This window comes from Leucoraja erinacea, chromosome 6 (assembly GCF_028641065.1).
Source record: "Leucoraja erinacea ecotype New England chromosome 6, Leri_hhj_1, whole genome shotgun sequence".
Classification (NCBI taxonomy): domain Eukaryota; kingdom Metazoa; phylum Chordata; class Chondrichthyes; order Rajiformes; family Rajidae; genus Leucoraja; species Leucoraja erinaceus.
In genome coordinates this window covers 12,506,928-12,527,234 of record NC_073382.1, presented here as the reverse complement: position 1 = coordinate 12,527,234, position 20,307 = coordinate 12,506,928, and the positions used below count along the sequence as shown (strand labels likewise).

Here is a 20,307-nt window from a genome sequence, read left to right as displayed (position 1 = left end):
TTTCAGCTAGTGGCAGAATAGGTTTTGCTACGAAACAACGCCCAAGATAAGACTGGCACTAGAAAGGTCACGCACCAATGATGCTAATGTCAAAACGAGACAACATTTCGACTGGAACAAACAATTCTTGCTATAGAGCACAATCACATTTTTCATAGTAGTGTGTGGTAGTAGCTAGAAAAAGAGAAATAGTCAGCATGTGCAGAGTAAGAAGAGAATGGGATTAGACAGAGTAAGTGGTTAAAGGGAGCGGGTAGAGTAGGATTTCATTGAGTGAAATATTTCAAGAGAGCTAGAATACAAAAACAGGGATGTAATGCTGAGGCTCTATAAGGCGCTGGTCAGGCCGCATTTGGAGTTATTGTGAGCAATTTTGGGCACCGTATCTGAGGAAGGATGTGCGGACTATGGAGAGGGTCCGGAGGAGGTTTACAAAAATGATCCCAGGAATGAGTGGGTTAACATGTGATGAGCGTTTGACAGCACTGCACCTGAACTCGCTGGAGTTTAGAAGAATGCGGGGGGAACCTCGTTGAAACTTACCGAATAGTGAAAGGCTTAGAAACATAGAAACATAGAAATTAGGTGCAGGAGTAGGCCAATCGGCCCTTCGAGCCTGCACCACCATTCAATATGATCATGGCTGATCATCCAACTCAGTATCCCGTACCTGCCTTCTCTCCATACCCTCTGATCCCGTTAGCCACAAGGGCCAGATCTAACTCCCTCTTAAATATAGCCAATGAACTGGCCTCGACCACCCTTTGCGGCAGAGAGTTCCAGAGATTCACCACTCTTGGATAGGGTGGATGTGGAGAGGATGTTTCCATTAGTGGGAGAGTCTAGGACTATAGGTCATGGCCTCAGAATTAATGGACATTCCTTTAGGAGGGAGATGAGGAGGAATTTCTTTAGTCAGAGGGTGGTGAATCTGTGGAATTCTTCGCCACACAAGGCCGTGGAGGCCATCAGTGGATATTTTGAAGGCAGAGATAGATAGATTCTTGATTAGTACGGATATCAAAGGTTATGGGGAGATGACAGGAGAATGGGTGAGGGAGAGATAGATCAGCCATGATTGAATATTAAAGATTTAGACGAGAGTGGGAATAGAAGGTTTTGAGCTGTCTGGGAGACGATGGAAGGTTTGGGTAATGGAGTTGGAGACCCATTACAGAGGCTTTAGGCGTGGGGAAATCTGAGGATGTTAGAACATTGGATTGGAGAATGGGGGACCCAGGCCTGGGCTTCAGGTCATTGGGAGTGAGATCCATGGATCTGGTGTTGGGATAATGTGACTGGGGATAAATGGGGAGTATGAGACTCATCGTACATGGTCCCAAGCCAGCGAAAACCTAGTGGCCCGGAGTGTTTAATTTGAAGTTTAAATTTCCTTCAATTTAATTTTATTCGAATTTGAATGTTGGTCCCATGTTCTTAGAAACAATCATTCATTACCTTATTTCACTCCTTATTGTGTCAATTTTCATTGCTTATTGCTGTAAAGCAATGCAATGGAATTTTTAGCATGTTGTTGTTACCAGCCAATATTATTGTTATCAGGCCCCCCTAGATGTATTCCTGGAGATTTCTTCACACATTTTGATAGTTCTCCTTACTCTGTCCAATTTTTTATAACTAATAAATGAAAGTGCTCAAAGTCACAAAATTATTTTATTTCCTTTTTCCTGGAGATTCCAGAGCAGAATTACTTCGATCAATGTCCATGTTACATGTAGGTCAATTGGCCTCTATAAATTATCCTTAATGTGTAAGAAATGAATACAAAAGTGGGATGACATAGAGCTAGTGTGATCGATGATCACATAGACTCGGTGGGCCAAAGGTTTCCATATCTTTCAATCACTCAATCTCATCAGCCACTTTAGGCATTCCTGATCAAGGATTCAGCGTCATCATTGGTTTCAGAAATATGTTTTTGTCTTTTGCTGATTCTGGAAGGGTGTTTTCTCAATTAAAGGTCATCGACTTTGCCCCTCACTCAAGTTCAACATTCGTAAAACTAACCTGATAAGTTGGGCTAGATTTTAAGTCAAACTCATAATTTATTTGCATCGTTTAAAAGTAGGTTCCGACTCTCCTGGTGTAGAGGGACATCATTGTGCTTCCAGACGGTAGGCAGTGAACTAGGGGTGAGGAGAGAGTGGCTGAGACACAGAGGCGTGAAAGCAAGAGACTTCTTTATAAAAGTGGATTCCATGCAGACAGGGAAATAGCCTGTGGTAGAGGTGAAGGCAGAGCTAGGGCATGTTTACAGCTAAGTATTTGAACCGTATTGAAGTTCAAATAAAATGTTCATTATTCCGTTTTCAATGCATATGACAATTAAACATTCTTGACACTTGAACTGGCTTTACAGTTGATTAAAGTGCAGTTGAAATGCAATGTTCTAGACGCAGATCCAGTTTGGACAGGGCAAACTCCCACGTTCAACTACAAGAGAAATGGCTGGTTCGGCTTTTATTGTTGGTATGGCCATGGCCAACACATAAATTCCCTCTTAAACAGTCGTCACGGGATGCATTGTTGTTTGGAGGTGTTTGCTCTCTCAGGAGGTTGTTATCAATACCACTGCAACACTACTTTAGTTTGGTTTAGTGATACAACGCGGAAACAGTCCCTTCTGCCCACGGAGTCCACGCCGACCAGCGATCCCTGTACAAGCACTATCCTACACACTAGGGACAATTTACAATCTTTACCGAATCCAATTGACCTGTAAACCTGTATGTCTTTAGAGTATGGGAGGAAACTAGAGCACACAGGTAAAACGTACGTGGTCATGGGAGAACGTACATACTCTGTACAGACAGCTCCCATAGTCAGGATCGAACCTGGATCACTGGCGCTGCAAGGCAGCAATTCTATCGCTGCACCACCGTAGTTAGTAGTCACCCTGCAACTGCTGTCACTGTTTGTCAGGTCACTATCACATTGTTGTCCATGGCAGCTTTTGCCCATTGAGGCACAATGGGAGGCACTGAACTCTGAAGTTACTTCAGTGGCTGAAGCACGTTGTGACATTCTGAAGTGGTGAACTATCACAGGGTCTGGAAATGCTGACATTTATTTTATTACAGAGTAAGTAAGAACAGTGTGTGGGTCGAGCATTGAATGGAGCAGGCTCTCACAATGTAAACACCAACCACTGTCAAAATGTCAAGCATAGCGTTAGTCTATAAAGAAAAAGTACCATTTTGTTATTCCGTCGTGATTTCCTTTGCAAGGATAGTCCAGTCTCTTTCCATCCCAGTGCCTTGGCATTATTTGAGTAATGTGGAACCCTGGCAGATTACTTAAAGGGAATGGATACTGTGTTTATGAGCTGAAAGACAGTATACACAAGCAAAATATGCAACAAGCATTAACTTGTTCATGGAGGCTAGTTTAAATTGTTTCTGTGGGAGAAAAGTGTTCATATATTCCTGCTGAACATCACTGGAAATTATAAAACGATTTCCTGCTCAGAAATTTCCATGGGGTTTTAAGTTTTAAATCAAAGCTCCTGGATTTCTACATGCTTCACGTGTAATTTGTCTGTTTAGTTGTGCCACTGGATCACGAATATCAGTGGCTGTTACATCACATCATCTTGTTTCAGCAGAGAATGGGAGGGTGAGACGATGGAGTGATTAGAGAGTTTACAATTGAGTTATTACTTAACTGGGAGCCAATATAGGATGGCATGCACAGGAGTATTAGGTTAATCGGATCCGGTAAACCCCAGGAGACAGGATTACGTGGATGGCAGGGAGAAAGGCATACTAATAAAGGGGACTGATGGTGAGGTTGTGCAACAAGGAAAACAATAATATCTATAGAGGAATGGAGAACACTGAGAGCATCGCCTTAGCATGAAGCATAGGATGTTCTCAGTGTTTGGTGGACTGATTCCATCTCAAACCCCACACAGCCAGATTGTGTAGCAAGAAGATCAGAAAGAAATGTCTCTCTTTAATAATCACTTTGTTTTTTTAAATCTTTTTCCAGTGTTTTAGAGTGCCAAGATTTGCCAATAGTCAACGGCCAATGTGATCCATACGCGACGATTACCTTGTCAAGCCCATCCAGGTATCCATTAAGTTACAATTATTTATCATAGGTTTGCGACCTGCCGGAACATCCAATATAGATTTCCATGTAACCAACCTTACTATGCACACTTTGTTATCAGTTCTTATGGTTTTCAGCACATATCTTGTTCTACGAAGACAGACTGTCAATATCACCTGAATAAAATGTCTAAGCTTTCTCCAACAGTGTTTCCCACTTAATTTTGCTATGTCAACAGTCATAATGTAACTGCTGTATTTGGCTGCCCTGTATCTTTGTAAAGTGAGTCTCTTTTACTATCCTGACTGCGATCAGTTTTATTCAGAAAGAGAAAACTGCAGATGTTGAAAAAATGAAATAAAAATGGCGAATGTAGGAAATAATCAGCAGAGTGGGCAGCATATGTGTTGCAAAACAGCTAACAATTTATGTCCAGGACTTTTCATTGGAGAAATTAGAAATCAAACACGCTTTAAGTTGCACAGAAAGAGGGGAAACAAAAACAAAGGGGATATCTCTGTTTGGATGGAAACCAGAAGAAACGGAATGACACAAGTAATGATGGTGATCGGAGAGGTGACGAAGGATCGTTAATTATCACGATTTATGTGGAGGACATGGAAATAAAGGAGACTATCTGAAACAGGGTTCCATCCCGAAATATCACCTATCCATGTTCTCCAGAGATGCTGCCTGATCCTCTGTGTTATTCCAGCACTTTATATCTTTTTTTGTAAACCAACACCTACAGTTCTTTGTTTCCACTATTCTTTATTACATGTGGTATATTTCTGGGGTTGTAACCTGAACTGAAGGATGTAGTTCTAATCTGTAGCTCCAGAATCCCATACGATCAGCTAAATACTGGCAAGTATTGATGTCTAATCTAATAATTTGCGTATGGATAAAATAGAACACCGTTCGTTCACATCTGAACCCTGTGAAGCACTGGGATAGGAAGTTGATCCGCAGACATTATTAACCCAATCTTCCTCTCGCCAAATATGCTATGTGTCAGATTCACAGAGTCTTGATTAGCAAGGGTGTCAGGGATTGTGGGGAGAAGGCAATAGGTTGAGAGGGAAAGATAGATCAGCCTATTGATTGAATGGCAGAGTATATTTGATGGGCTGAATGGCCTAATTCTGCTCCTAGAATTTATGAACTTATGTCCTGCAGAATATCTCCTCAGTGTTTTGATTTTATCTTGGCTCCATCATGTACAGGATTCTGCCTTTTTGCCTTTGTTTCCTGTTGGATAAGTCTTCATATTGTGCATGGACCAGATATCTGACTCTGTTTTCTGGTGTTAGGTCAGAGGTTAAGAAAACAAAAGTAAAACGAAAGACAAACAATCCACAGTTTGATGAAATGTTCTATTTTGAGGTAAGTTCTCAAGGAATTATCTGAAAAGTAACTGTCCATTCTTCACGACCATGTGGTGGGAATGGCCAGTCTGCTTCAGTCTGTTTGAGACTGAGTGGGCATCATTGTCACATGGGTGAGTTATTCTCCCTTCTACCCACTTAATGTGTTAGCCAGCTGTGGACCCCTAGTAGAGGTAGCCAGTGAAGTAAACCCCACCAGGAGGTTCTCCCATTCAGACCTCCTAACGTAGACCCTGTAACCACTCATAAACGCAGCTGAATCAAGAATGATTTGAAAGATTAATTTATAAACTGCAATTGGAATTCCATGAATAATTGAGAAATGCATAAAGATAGCACAGATAAGTGAGGCTCCACTGTATGGTCAATTATTCAAAACTTAAATGACAATTGTGCAATTCTCTATCTTTAGTTAACTCATTTTAGATTAATTAACAGGACACAAGGAGGAGCTGCAGGCTCCATCTTTTTGCAAAATAGCATATTTATTGAGAATTAATTTTCGACATTTACCAGTCACAGTTTAAAATATTAGTTACGTTTTCTCAAAGGATTGTTCTGTACAAGTTCACCTGTGTGATAGCGGCACTGATGCTAGGAAGATGTATGCTTAGATTTTGGAATAAATCCTCATGACATTGTTATTTGAAAAAAAACGTGGACCCTGTGCTGATCCCACAAGATCCCCATGTGTACTTGTCGGTAGGGCCTCTATTGCAGACTTCTGCGTATCTGCTGTGCAAGGCCATGTTAATAAACAACATAATAATATACATGTACACAGCACAGACTCCCAGCGCAGATTTACTGCACGGATCTGTCATTGCGAATCTCCTGGGAAGGCTCTGCACTGGCCTGGTTCAACAGCTCGGAATGCCCTGGAATGAAGGAGATTACAAACAGTGGTGAGCACTGCCCACTCCACATCACTGGTACTATTGTAGGCGCTGCCACAAAAAGCTAGCCAGCATCATCAAAGACCCAAGTCACCCTGGCCACACGCTCATTTCACTCCTGCCATCGGGAAAAAGGTATAAGAGCTGGAAACTGTAATGTCCAGGAACAGCTTCTTTCCAACAACCATTAGGCCTTTGAACACTGCGGTCGGTCTCCAACTATGAATTCCGAACTGCCTTTATTGCACTAGGCACCGGGCTTTTCAGTTTTGCACAAAATTGTTTTTTAACATTTATTGAACCAGTTTTTGTTGTTTGTTATGGTATCGACTGAGTTCTAAGTTCACATACCTGCTGCAAGTAAGATTTTCATTGTTCTGTTTTGGGACATATGACAATAAAACACTCTTGACTCCTTGTATAGACTACTGTACTGCTCCAGGTTGGATACTACTGCAGATCTCCCATGCCACATTCCCTCTGCACACTTCCCAAGTGCAGATGTTCCATTGCGACAGTGTGCAACTATGATGTAAGTCCCTGGTGCAGACTCATAATTTCCCCACAGAAAATCTGCAGCTCCCAGGTCAAACCCCTTAAACCACTGCTTAGACTAGCAATAACATTTCTTTCTCACATTCAGCAAAAATAATCGGTTGTAAAACTTGGTGTAAATTGGCTGAAACTATCACATAGGAAACTGTCTTTGATTTTGGGTTTCTGTGTAATCTCCTTGGCCTGTAGTACCTACAACCTCCCTCACTAATTGCCCTCAAAAGCTTCTCATGTCTTCAATTTTCTTCCTTAACCTCTCTGCTCATCAGCAGTTTCTGCCTCCTACATACCCCTCCCTCATCTCCCACTCTTCATTCCATTCCGACCTGTTCCCTTATCTCGCCTTTTTAGCCAACTCTTTATCGTGTCTTATTCTATCCCACCCTCTCCATCACCGTTTCCCCTGTTCACTCTCCATCATCTCACTTCCAACTCACTCATTAGTTCTCAGAAGTATCTTGCTGCACATATAGAGAATTGCAGAAAGGTGAGTTGCACTCTCAAAATCAGCACAGAAATAGGCTGCTCGGCCCATCGTGCCTCTGCTATGCATATCAGATCATTCTGGCTGTTGTTCCACCATCCAGCCCAGTTACACGCAGCAACACAGGTTTGTGCTGAGCATCCTTCTCCCGACAAAGGATGAAGGCTCGTACCCAATATGTGTCTGGCCAGGTGATTACAGGTGTGGTGTGGGTTCCAATCTTTGGCAATAGCAGCCATTGCAAGCTGTAATGATCATTTTAACCATTGTCATAGTTTACACTGAGGCCTCCCTGTGCACTGAAGGACGTGACGTAACTCACTGACTTCTTGCAATGCAGGTGACGAAGCCTTGCAGCTACAGTCGAAAATCACACTTCGATGTTGAAGAGGAGCACGTGGAGAAGATGGAGATCAGGTAAGAATGTTTTCTGAAGGCTGCTTCAGAGGCACTTTCATTCCTAAACTTGGTTCCAGCACTTGAGTTCTCCCACATGCCCCACTGGATCAAAGGCAATAAGTTATTTGCAGCTGTGTAGGAAGGAACTGCAGATGCTGGTTTACTCCGAAGATGGACACAAATGCTGGAGTAACTCAGCAGATCAGGCACAATCTCGGAGAAAAGGAATAGGTAACGTTTTGGGTTGAGACCCTTCTTCAGACTGAGGGTCAGAGGAGAGGAAAACTAGAGGTATGAAAACGTTCATAACATCACAGCCGGCACCAATGACCAAGGAAACGTGGAGCCCACAATCGTTCATTGGTGGCTGCAGCAGAGGCGATAACAGAGGGATACGAACGGGGAAACTAGCAGGACGACTAGGGTGAGGGCGGGAAGGAGGGAGAGGGAATGTGAGGGTTACTTGAAATTAGAGAAATCATAATTCATACCGCTGGGTTCTAAGCTGCCCAAGCAAAATATCTGAACAGTGGAGGAGGCCCAGGACAGAAAAGTCAGTATGGGAATATGCGGGGGAGTTAAAGTGTTTGGTAACCGGGAGATCACGTTGGCCAAGGCGGACTTAGTGTAGATGTTCAGCGAAATGATCGACCAGTCTGCGCTTGGTCTCGCCGATGTATAGGAGTTCACACCGAGAACAACAGATGCAGTAGATGAAGTTTTAGGAAGTGCAAGTGAACTTTTGCCTCACCTGAAGGGCTGTCATGGTCCCTGGAAATGATTCGAGGGAAGCGGTATAGCGATTGGTGTTGCATCTCCTGCGGTTGCAGGGGAAAGTACCTGGGGAGGGGGTGGTTTGGGTGAGAAGGGATGAGTGAACCAGGGAGCTGCAGAGAGAACAGTAATCTGTGGAAAGGGGTGCAGATGGGAAGATGTGGCTAGTGGTGGGATCCCGTTGAAGTGGAAAAATGTCAGAGGATTATGTGTAGAATGCAACGGCTGATGGGGTGAAAGGTGATGCCGTATTCGACGGGTGATGGGGTGAAAGGCCAATGCATCACGCTTTCCACTGGTAACCTGGAATGCGAGAGTTAACCTAGTGACAGAGAACAAGGAGTAGAAAACAGAATGCTGGATACACTCCTCAGATCACGCAGCATTTGTGGAGAGAGGAACTGCTAAAATGTTAGGTTGATGACTTTTCATTTGCTGTGTTGAGAGCTTATCGCGTCAAATGTTAATTCTATTTCTCTCGCCACAGTGGATGCCCGAACCGCTGTGTCTTTCCATGTTTTCTTTCAATTTAAGTTTTCCAGCAAATGTATTTTTTCCCTTGATGAAGAACTGGAAATATTCTTCAGCTCTTGTCCAGCATTCCCTCCACAAACATCAACAGAAGACAGCTTTCTTTTTTATTTAAGTTAGGAAAGCACGTGGTGCTGGTTCACTCATTGCCCATAGTTCCTTCATTAAATGCAAACCACTTCCTGATGTTGCTCTGTGCAAGAGTTCACCAAGTATTATGCAATCCCATCCTGTTTTTCTCTCCTTCCATAGTTTCCTTTCAGCGCTGTTGTGGCTCGGAACTGTCGCTGGTACATCCTCTCACAGTGACATGCAGCAAACATAACATTTGAATACCACTGTGCTGACAGGAAATGTGTTTTTAAAAACTGGAGTTAGATCACTAACCACAAGAATGTTTTTTTTCAAGATTTGGTTAATGACAAACATCTTGAAATGTGCCCTTCTAATTCTTGGATATTAGATTATTCTGCAGAGTAACCAATTAGATGCCAATATGAATGCAACTCATGGCATTCTTTAAAATTGTGACCATATTAATTGGCGAAATTTGTTTCACTCTCATTTCTCAGCAGAGCTACAGTGTACATAAGGAATGGATTGTACAATTGCAATGAGCCAACCAGTTCCATCTCTGAACTGTGTTCTATCCCAGCGAGGCTGTTTGCCACAAGCACGGATTCACTTACTTAGGAATCAGTTTGCACAAGACCTGCTGTGAGCGATCAGTGAGATCATAAGGTCATTAGTGATAGGAGCAGAATTAGGCCATTCGGCCCATCAAGTCTACTCCGCCATCTGATTTATCTCTCTCTCCCAACCCCATTTTCCTGCCTTCCCCCCCATAACCCTTGACACCTGTACTAGTCAAAAATCTATCAATATTCTGCCTTTAAAATATCCATTGACCTGGCCTCCACAGCCTTCTGTGGCAAAGATTGCCACAGATTCATCACCTCTGACTGAATAGAGAATAGGTGCAGGAGTAGGCCATTCGGCCCTTCGAGCCAGCACCGCCATTCAATGTGATCATGGCTGATCATCCTCAATCAGTACCCCATTCCTGCCTTCTCCCCATATCCCCTGACTCGAGCCCTATCTAGCTCTCTCTTGAAAGTATCCTGAGAACCGGCCTCCACTGCCCTCTGAGGCAGATAACTCCTCAGACTCACAACTCTCTGTGTGAAAAAGTGTTTCCTCATCTCCGATTGAAATGGCTTACCCATTTTTCTTAAACTGTGGCCCCTGGTTCTGGACTCCGAAGCAATTCTTCTGTATCTCCTTCCTAAAGAAACATTCTTTAATTCTGAGACTATAACCTCTAGTCCTAGACATCCTCTATTAAAAAAGTCAATGGTGCACCATGGTATAGATCAGCTTTCACTTTTGCATTTGGAGTAGTATTAACTTCACTGGAGCAGTTTTATTTCTATTGGTCTCAGAATATGGTGCTATTGAGTCTTTCTTTTCATACCATCAATGAACATGTTGGTAGCCACAGTTATAGGTTATCCATGTTGGTGTGGGACTGGAGTCACACAGAGATCCAAACCAGGTAAAGTTGGTAGGAGCAGCCAATTCCTAACGTGTGAAAAAAAAGACACAAAGTGCTGGAGTAACTGAGCGGGTCAGGCAGCATCTCTGGAGAACATGGATATGTGATATTTTGGATCGGAAGAAGTCTGAAGAAGGGTCCCGGGCCGAAAGGTCACCTAGCCATATTCTCCAGAAATGCTGCTTGGCCCGCTGAGTTACTCCAGCACTGTGTGTTTTTTTGTAAACCAGCATCTGTAATCCCATAAAGAGCTCTAGTAACTAGGCGTGTCAGGCAGCATCTCTGGAGAAAAAGGATGGGTGACGTTTCGGATCAGGACCTTTCTTCGGATCCCGACCCGAAACATCACTCATCCTTTTCCTCCAGCGATGTTGCCTGACTTGCTGAGTTACTCCAGCACTTTGTGTCTATCTTTGTTATAAACCAGCATCTGCAGTTCCTTTTTTTCTAGCTTCCTGGTCATTTCCATTATACAATGTATAACTGCAATTGTCACACCACCTTATCTAATTAGAACACATGCAAGACTTGCATTTACATTGAGATGTTACGATAACGACCACAGTAGTTATTTTAGTGTCTTCAACTGCAGTGTTGATTATTTTTCCAGGATTGGACTTTGGAATGCCAGTAACTTAAAGTTTGGCGATGAATTTCTGGGAGAACTGCGACTTCCGCTGAAGATTCTAAAGCTGTCTCCGTCCCATCAAGCTTGGTAATTGAGGGCTTGACATGTTTAACAACATCTCTGTGAGAAGCAGAGTGAGCAACAGATAACGAGTTATGTTCAATGTCTGTATTTAGGCGTGTGCACCCTGCTCAATAACAAGCAACTGTGAGTGGTGAAAGTGGAACCGTGTGAGGTGTAAACAAACAGGCATCAGACGGGAGAGCAAGAAGGGGGGAATCTGAAATAAGAACCGTGAAAATTCAACCTTATCCTGTTTTTATTTGAGGGTTTGGGTGGATTGGTGATAAGGTTGGCCTGCCATTGTTTATCAGCAGCTTTAGTGTACAGGATTAGTCTTTTATCTTGGGTAAACAGTATATAGCCACAATCTGTCTGAGTAACATAAACCTACGTCGGAATTGGATAAATCCATTTGTTGATTAATTTTCATAGCAGTTTTTGCATAGCAGTTAGTTGCAGATGGAAGATGGAAAGAGCAACGGTGCTCATTACAGGGGCAGCTGATATTCTGTGAGCAAGAAAAGCAGCTGTGTGCCTCCTCAGCCAAGCACACTACTGAATTGTTAAGGAATCGGATCGAGCCTGAACCAGGAAATGTAGATCAAAATGTTGCACTCCGACATGATGGAAAAGATGTTTCCATAATTGCTCTTTTGTTTTGCAAATTTCACAGGTACTTTCTGCATCCCAGGGATAATGGAAAGCCCGTTAAACTGATCGACCTGGGCTCCCTGCGGCTGAACATTGTTTACACTGAAGACCACGTATTTCCATGTCATTATTACGATCCTCTGAGGGACCTTACCATAAAATCAGCAGATGCTGAGGTACGAGTAATGAATGACACCCTTAACCCAAGTCCTGAGCCTGACATTCATGTTATCCAGAGTCTGAAGACCTGAGAACAGTCTGGCCCTCAATCTGCCCATAACCCTCATCCCAAATGGAGGATGCTTCCACTAGTGGGAGAGTCTAGGACCAGAATAGAAGGATGTACTTTAGAAAGGAGATGAGGAGGAATTTCTTTATTCAAAGTATGGTGAATCTGTGGAATTCATCGCTACAATAGACAATAGGTGCAGGAGTAGGCCATTCGGCCCTTTGAGCCAGCACCACCATTCGATTCATCATGGTTGATCATCCCCATGGCCCCGTTCTGCCTTTCTCCCCATATCCCCTGACTCCTTATGAGCCCTATCTAGCTCTCTCTTGAAAGAGAGAACCGGCTCCCCGCCCTCTGAACCACAGACTCACAACTCTGGAGAAAAAGTGTTCCTGCCTCGTTCTAAATGGCTTATCCATTATTCTTAAACTATGACCCCTGGTTCTGGATCCCCCAACATCGGGAATATGTTTCCTGCCTCTAGCGTGTCCAAACCCTTAATAATATGTTTCAATAAAATATCCTCTCATCCTTCTAAACTCCAGAGTATACAAGCCCAGCCGCTCCATTCAGCATATGACAGTCCCGCCATCCCAGTAATTAACCTTGTAAACCTACGCTGCACTCCCTCAATAGCAAGAATGTCGCTCCTCAAATTAGGAGACCAAAACTGCACACAATACTCCAGATGTGGTCTCACTAGGGCCCTATACAACTGCAGAAAGACCTCTTTGCTCCTATACACAACTCCTCTTGTTATAAAGGCCAACATGCTATTCACTTTCTTCACTGCCTGCTGTACCTGCATGCATACTTTCATTGACTGATGAACAAGGACCCCCAGATCCCGTTATACTTCCCCTTTTCCCAACTTGACACCATTTAGAATGTAATCTGCCTTCCTGTTTTTGCTACCAAAGTGGATAACCTCACATTTATCCACATTAAACTGCATCTGCCCACTCACCCAACCTGTTCAAGTCACCCTGCATTCTCATAGCATCCTCCTCATAGTTCACACTGCCACCCAGCGTTGTGTCATCTGCAAATTTGCTAATGTTACTTTACTTTCAATCCCTTCATTTAAATCATTGATGTATATTGTAAATAGCTGTGGAGGCCAAACCATTGATGTATAGTGTAAATAGATGGCTCATTGTCATTGGATCATTGGGTATTTTTAAAGTGGAGATTGACAAGGGCGTCAAAGGTTACGGGGAGAAGAGGAATGGGGTTGCGAGGGAAAGATAAATCAACCATGACTGAAAGGTGGAGTAGACTCGATGGGCCAAATGGCTTAATTCTGCTCCTGTGGCTTATGAACATGATAATGCTGAAAAGACACACAGTGCTGGAGTATCTCAGCGGGTCAGGCAGTATCTCTGGAGAACACGGACAGGTGACATTTCGAGTTGGGTCACTTCTTCAGACCTGGCCTTGGTAGAGTGTGAAGCATGAGGCTGACATCAGCAAAAGTGGAACTTGGGAAACAAGAAGCTAGAAGAATCCAAGGAGATTAGAATAAGGTAATGGGTAAGAGGGAGATGTCAGAGTTTAGTGGAAGCTTTTGTGTAGTGACACATTTGATAGGGGAGGTGGGAGGTGCAGGATCAAAGCTCCAACGACTCGGGTTTAATTCCAACCTACAGTGCTGTTTGTGCAGAGTTTGTACATTCTCCCTGTGACTTCACTGGTTTCATTCAAGTGCTCCTGTTTCCTCACACATCCAATGGTGTGTTAGTTTGTAGGTTAATTAGCCACTGTAAAATGCCCCTTGTGTATGGGTAAGTGGTATAATCTGGGGGGTGGGGGTTGATGAGAATGTGGAGAGAATAAAATGAGAAAATAGTGCAGGATTAAGGTGGCTTAATGGTTGGCGTGAACTCAGCTAGCTCAAAGGCATGTTTCTGTGCTGTATATTATAGTCATAGCAAGATACAGAATGGAAACAGGCCTTTGGCTCACCTCATCTGTGCTGACCCTCAGCTCCTACATCCTACTACCTATACTCTGGGGACATTTACAGTGACCAATTAACAACCCACATGCTTGTGGGATGTGGGACTTAACCAAAGCACCCAAAGTCACGGAGAATGTGCAGACTCCACATAGACAGTGCCCGAAGTCAGCATTTGACTGGGGCCATTGCCACTGTAAGTCTGAGGCACTGGTAGCAGCTAGTGCCAGACTTCATGAGTCCATGAGTCTGATGGGCCGTGGCCTTCCCAGATGGAAATTCTATAGAGTTTATGCACAGTTCATTGTTGGAGATTTAAAGTGGCACCAATCTCACACTGAGAAATTAGCTTGCGCTTTCCGGTGCCGAATTGTGAGTAATGAGCATCTTTTAGAGCCAAGATACATAAATAAATATGCTGGTTAACACACAAAAGAACACACAGTACTGGAGTAACTCAGTAGGTAGACACAAATGCTGGAGGAACTCAGCGGGTGAGGCAGCATCTATGGAGAGAAGGAATACTTTGAAGGAGTAACTCAGTAGGTCAGGCAGCATTTGTATACATTGGGTATACATGCAAAGTGCCTTGTCACATTGATAATAAAGTATTCCTATTCCTAGTCCATCTCTGGAGAACACAGATCGGTGACGTTTCTGGTTGAGACCTTTCTTCAGACGAGGAGGGGTCTCGACCCAAAATGTCACCTGTCTATGTTCTCCAGAGATGCTACCTGACCCGCTGAGTTACTCCAGCACTTTGTGTCCCTTTATCTTTATGAGCCACTTCGGTTAGGAAGACCAGAACCCTTGTTCACTGGGTTGCCCTGCAGTGTATTACTGCCCTCTCCTGGTGGTTGTGGGCGATGCATTTTACATGGCGAATGTCAGAATGAGAAATAATTGGGGAAAGGGCAGGGAGATGGCATTAGACTCTCAGCTCTAGCAGACATGGAAGGTCAACAGGCTGCCTTGAGATACCAGCTGTAATACCAGCACTGTAAACCTTCCTCCCACAGTTATGGATGAAGTTGAATGGTGGTTTATTTTGCCTGCAGTATAATCTGACTTGTGTTTTCTCTGGTTTCATTCCTCTCCTCCTTCCTGCACCCCATTTCCCACTCAACCCTCTTCCTACTCACCTCTCCACTCGCCCTGTTCTGTTCCCACACCCTCTCTTCCCACTTTCTTTTCCCACTCTCCACAACCATGCTCAATATTTTTGCCCTCCCTGACCTACTCTTCTCACATCACATGTCTCTTTCCTACACTCACTCCCTCCATTATTCCTTCACACTCTATACTCTGTGCTCCACATCATCCCTACTCTCCATCTTCTATTCTCCCCCTCTCCCTTCCTCCTTCCTGCTCCCCCTATTCACCCATTCCTCCATGGCCCACACCTACCCCTTCTTGTACACTCACCCCTTCCCTGCTCATGCTACATCTCTCCCCTGCTGAACATCTTTCGGCTCAACCCGCTCCATCATCCCTCCACCTTGCCCCTCACTCCCCATTCCTTTCTCACCCCACCCCTCTCCCTGCTCGCGCGCCCACGCTGCCACCACAGCCGGTTTCTTCGTCTGCCGCCCACGTGCTGGGTGAAGTGTGCCGTGAGAAGCAGCAAGCTGCCATGCCCTTGGTCAGGCTCTTCCTGCACTACGGAAGGATTGTTCCCTTCATCAGTGCCATAGCTAACGCTGAAATAAACAGGACCTTGTAAGTAAATCAGTGTCTCATTCCAAGTGATGTGTGCATCGTGATAATCCCACAGTCTAGCTGTCGTTTTCTCTCTTCTTCACAGCAGCGTGCTTCATTCCTCCCCACTTTAAAATTTCCACCGTCCTGCTCACATCCCTCCACGTAAATAGAGCAATGTGCACGGGACACGTTTAGAAGAGGGGAAATGTGTTCAAAGGGTGTTAAAGCTTTAAAAATATTTAGTGCTCTTACTACCCCTTCACCTCCTGCTGTCCTACAGCCTCCTGAGGTCTCGTCAAGGTCCTGATCACCCAGCTTCCATGGGTCTAACACAGGCTAACCTAACTCCAGCTGCAGCGCCTTTACTTCCTGAGGAGGCTCAAGAAAGCCCACCTGTCCCCCCGGATCCTGACCAACTTTTACCGCTGTACCATAGAGAGTATCCTGACCACCTGCTTCACGGTATGGTACAGCAGCTGCACTGCTGCGGACAGGAAGGCACTACAACGGGTGGTGAAAACCGCGCAGCACATCATCGGTGCCCCGCTCCCTGCCATGGATGCCCTCCACCGAAAACGGTGTCTGAGACGGGCTGGGAAGATCATCAAAGACCCCTCACACCCCAACCATGGACTGTTTGCCCTCCTCCCATCAGGGAGGCGGTACAGGAGCCTCAGGTCACGTACTAGTAGGATGAGGAACAGCTTCTACAACAACACAATCACATTGCTGAACTCGGAGTCCCGACGATAGATTTCTCTGGTCCCTCCGTCCCCATTGTTTAATTATTCTGTATTTCTTGATTATTCTGTATCTTCCCTCTTTCTATTTTTTTTGTTTTCTTTATGTACAACTACTACGGACTGACGCAAAACTGCATTTTGTTGTACTCATACTTGTATTTGTGCGATGACATTAAAGTTGAATTGAATTGAATTGAATTGAATTGAATTGAATTGAATTGGTATCCCAACACAAACCTCATCTCATGTAACACAGCCTATACATGTAGCATGGCCCAATAGTCACATTTTGTCTCTCCTGTGGAAAACTACAGGGGATATTTCTACATGCATGACATTGTATCTGGTTGTAATGGAATTGGTTGTGTAGTTTTTTTTTAGTTTAGTTTAGAGATACAGTGCCAATACATGGCCCTTCAGCCCACCAGTGTGCTCTGACCAGCGATCCATGCACATTAACATCACCCAACCACACTAGGGATAAGTTTACACTTACACCAAGACAATTAACCCACAGACCTGTATGTCTTTGGAGTGTGGGAGGAAACCAAAGATCTTGGAGAAAACCCACGCAGGTCACAGGGAGGACGTACTAACTCTGTACAGGCAAGCATGGGCAGGATCAAACCCGGGTCTCTGGCGCTGTAAGGCAGCAACTCAACCGCTGTACTACTATGTGTTTTATTATTTGGATAGACAAGAAGAGACAAATTCTTAGTTAAAGATTGTGGGTGAGCCTCCAAGGGGCTGCTCGTAATATTGTCCATGGAAGGGAGAACAATAGACTCTGATCCTGTATCTCACGAACCGGTTGTGATACCAGTCTGTTTCTTTGCAGAGATCCTAACACCATCTTCCGAGGCAACTCCCTGACCTCCAAGTGCATAGATGAGACGATGAAACTGGCGGGGAGACACTACCTGCAGGTCACATTGAAGCCCGTTATCGACGAGGTAACCAGGACTGTGTCGGAGGCTGCTTCGGTCAATCGCTGACAGAAAGTACATGACACACTCGTGTGTGCACTCGAACACTCATCTCACCCACACTCACTCCCTCTCATATATACTCAATCGCTAATGCACACACTTGTACGTACACAGTTATTCTTACTCATATACACTCTTGTATTCTTGAATATCACCCATATATCTGCACATTGTCTCTCTCACACATTCACACATGCATTCTTATATACACATACACTTTCTCACACTTGTCCACTCTCAACTGCACAACATAGGGGCAGTAACTGGGAAAAAAAATGTCCAGAATTAGAAAATTACATTCTTAAACATCCAACACAATAGAACCACAATAACAAAAATGAGAATTGTGGTGAATCAAACAGGCATCATTGGGGTCTGTGAAGATTCAACATTTGCAGAATGATACTATCTCTTGATTTAGAGGTAGTTTACAGAGGGGGTGTCTTTGGTTGAAGGGGGGACCCCAAGGCTGGAATCATTTGCATTGTTTAATCTGTTTAGAAGCTGTTAGTACAGATGATTATTGAACCGGAATTTAATTTCCATTTTACAGATATGTGAAGTTCACAAGTCCTGTGAAATTGACCCAGTTAAGCTGAAGGATGGTGAGAACCTGGAGGCCAACATGGTGAGAACCTTCAGCGTTATCTAACAAGGACATCATTCTATTTAATTGAGCACTTTTGAACTTCAGGTCCTATAGAGGTTATGTAATTGGATTATTATTCCAATAATAATCTAGAAGATTCAAATTGGTATTTCCTTTTGTATACTTTTCAAAGTCTGTATGAAATTTCCATATTTCCCCTTTGAGCACATGGGTTTCCCTTATGATCTGCTTCTGTCAGAATACAGTCAGCATTCACGTGCTGAATGTAAGTTGCCCCCAATTGAGCTGGGTGGTGGGAGAATCAGGGGTGAGTTGTTAGGCCATTTTGAGGACATAATTGTGAGGTTGCACAGATCATAAGATCATAAGTGATAGGAGAAGAATTAGACCATTCGGCCCATCAAGTCTACTCCACCATTCAATCATGGGTGATCTATCTCTCTCTCCTAACCCCATTCTCCTGCATTCTCCCCATAATCTCTGGCACCCATACTAATCAAGAATCTATCTATCTCTGCTTTAAAAACATTCACTGAGAGCCTCCACAGCCTTCAGTGGCAATGAATTCCACTGATTCACCACCCTCTGACTAAAAAATAACAATTCCTCCTCATCTCCTTACTAAAAGAAAGTCCTTTAATTCTGAAGCTAGGACCTCTTGTCCTAGACTCAACCACTTGTGGAAACATCCTCTCCGCATCGTCTCTATCCAAGCCTTTCACCATTCTGTATGTTTCAATGAGGTCCCCCCTCATTCTTCTAAACTCCAGCTAGTACAGGCCCAGTGCCATCAAAGGCTCATCATATGTTAACCTACTCACTCCAGGGATTATTCTTGTAAACCTCCTCTGGACCCTCTCCAGACCCAGCACATCCTTCCTCAAATATCGTGCCCAAAATTGCTCACAATATTCCAAATGTGGCCTGACCAGCGCCTTATCGAGCCTCAGCATTACATCCATGTTTTTGTGTACAAGCCATCTCGAAATAAATGCTAGCAGTGCGTTTGCTTTCTTTACTACGGATTCAACTTGCAGATTAAGTTTTTGGGAATCCTGCACCAGCACTCCTAAGTCCCTTTGCACCTCCGATTTCTGGATTCTCTCCCCATTTAGAAAAGAGTCTATGACTTTATTCCTACTACCAAAATGCATGACTCCACACTTTGCTACACTAGATTCCATCTGCCACTTCTCTGCCCACTCTCCCAACCTGTCCAAGTCCTTCTGCTTTCCCTGCTTTCGCTGCACTAAGGGTTGATAGAAGTAAACTTTCCCCACAGCAGAGATATCTAAACAGGTTTAATGGGTAATAGATTTTGAGGAGATCTGAGGAATAACTTTTCCCCAGAAGGTAGTTGGAATCTGAAACGAGATATACAAGAAAAGATGTTTGTGAATCTGTCTAATTAATGTAAAGACTAATTGAGGTAATTGATGTAGGCACAAGATTGAACAAAGCACAAAGTGCTGGACAAACTCAGCAGATCAGGCAGCCTCTGTGGGGGAAATGGTCAGGCAACGTTTCTGGTTGGGTCCCTTCAGACTGAGTAACTGAGTTCCTCCAGCACTGTGTTCTGCTTTAGATTAATTTATGTCGTTTTGGGAAGGAGATCTTCCTTCCTTATCAGGTCTGGCCCGTTATATCACCAGCCCACAACCAAGTAACATGTACGACACTCTTGCAAGGATTAGCTGATGTTACAAAATGTTACAAAATTTGAGATTTAAAAAATCAAGTCTGCAATTTATACCATCAGATAAAGCATAACAATAAATTTAATTTGACACCAAATTCACTTTCATATCTCAAGTATTAAAAAAGTTATGGCCATTTTCATACTCGGAAATTAGCATCTTGTTCCCTATTGATTTTCAATGGACATTACAAAAAAGCTGTGATCTTGGATAATCAAAAGCCCATTTCTTAAGGAAAGATTAACATTTTTAAATAGCCTAAGTGTCCAAAGATTATTCACAAATAATTCACAATATAACATGATTTTTATATCTAATTTACATAAATTTATAGGCCAAATGGAAGGAATTTAGTGTTCAATTGCTGTAAATAAATGCCC

The 20,307-nt window shown here is 43.6% G+C and overlaps 1 protein-coding gene across 1 annotated transcript in view; it reads left to right on the top strand.

Moving 5' to 3' along the window:
- Nucleotides 1-20,307, top strand: part of rasa3 (RAS p21 protein activator 3) — a 154,046-nt gene that overhangs the window by 110,847 nt on the left and 22,892 nt on the right. Inside the window, exons 6-13 of the mRNA XM_055636624.1 lie at nucleotides 4,012-4,092; nucleotides 5,388-5,460; nucleotides 7,738-7,814; nucleotides 11,267-11,371; nucleotides 12,021-12,174; nucleotides 15,758-15,906; nucleotides 17,470-17,584; nucleotides 18,174-18,248. Coding sequence (XP_055492599.1) covers nucleotides 4,012-4,092; nucleotides 5,388-5,460; nucleotides 7,738-7,814; nucleotides 11,267-11,371; nucleotides 12,021-12,174; nucleotides 15,758-15,906; nucleotides 17,470-17,584; nucleotides 18,174-18,248 — 829 coding nt within the window. The remainder of the gene's footprint in view (nucleotides 1-4,011; nucleotides 4,093-5,387; nucleotides 5,461-7,737; nucleotides 7,815-11,266; nucleotides 11,372-12,020; nucleotides 12,175-15,757; nucleotides 15,907-17,469; nucleotides 17,585-18,173; nucleotides 18,249-20,307) is intronic.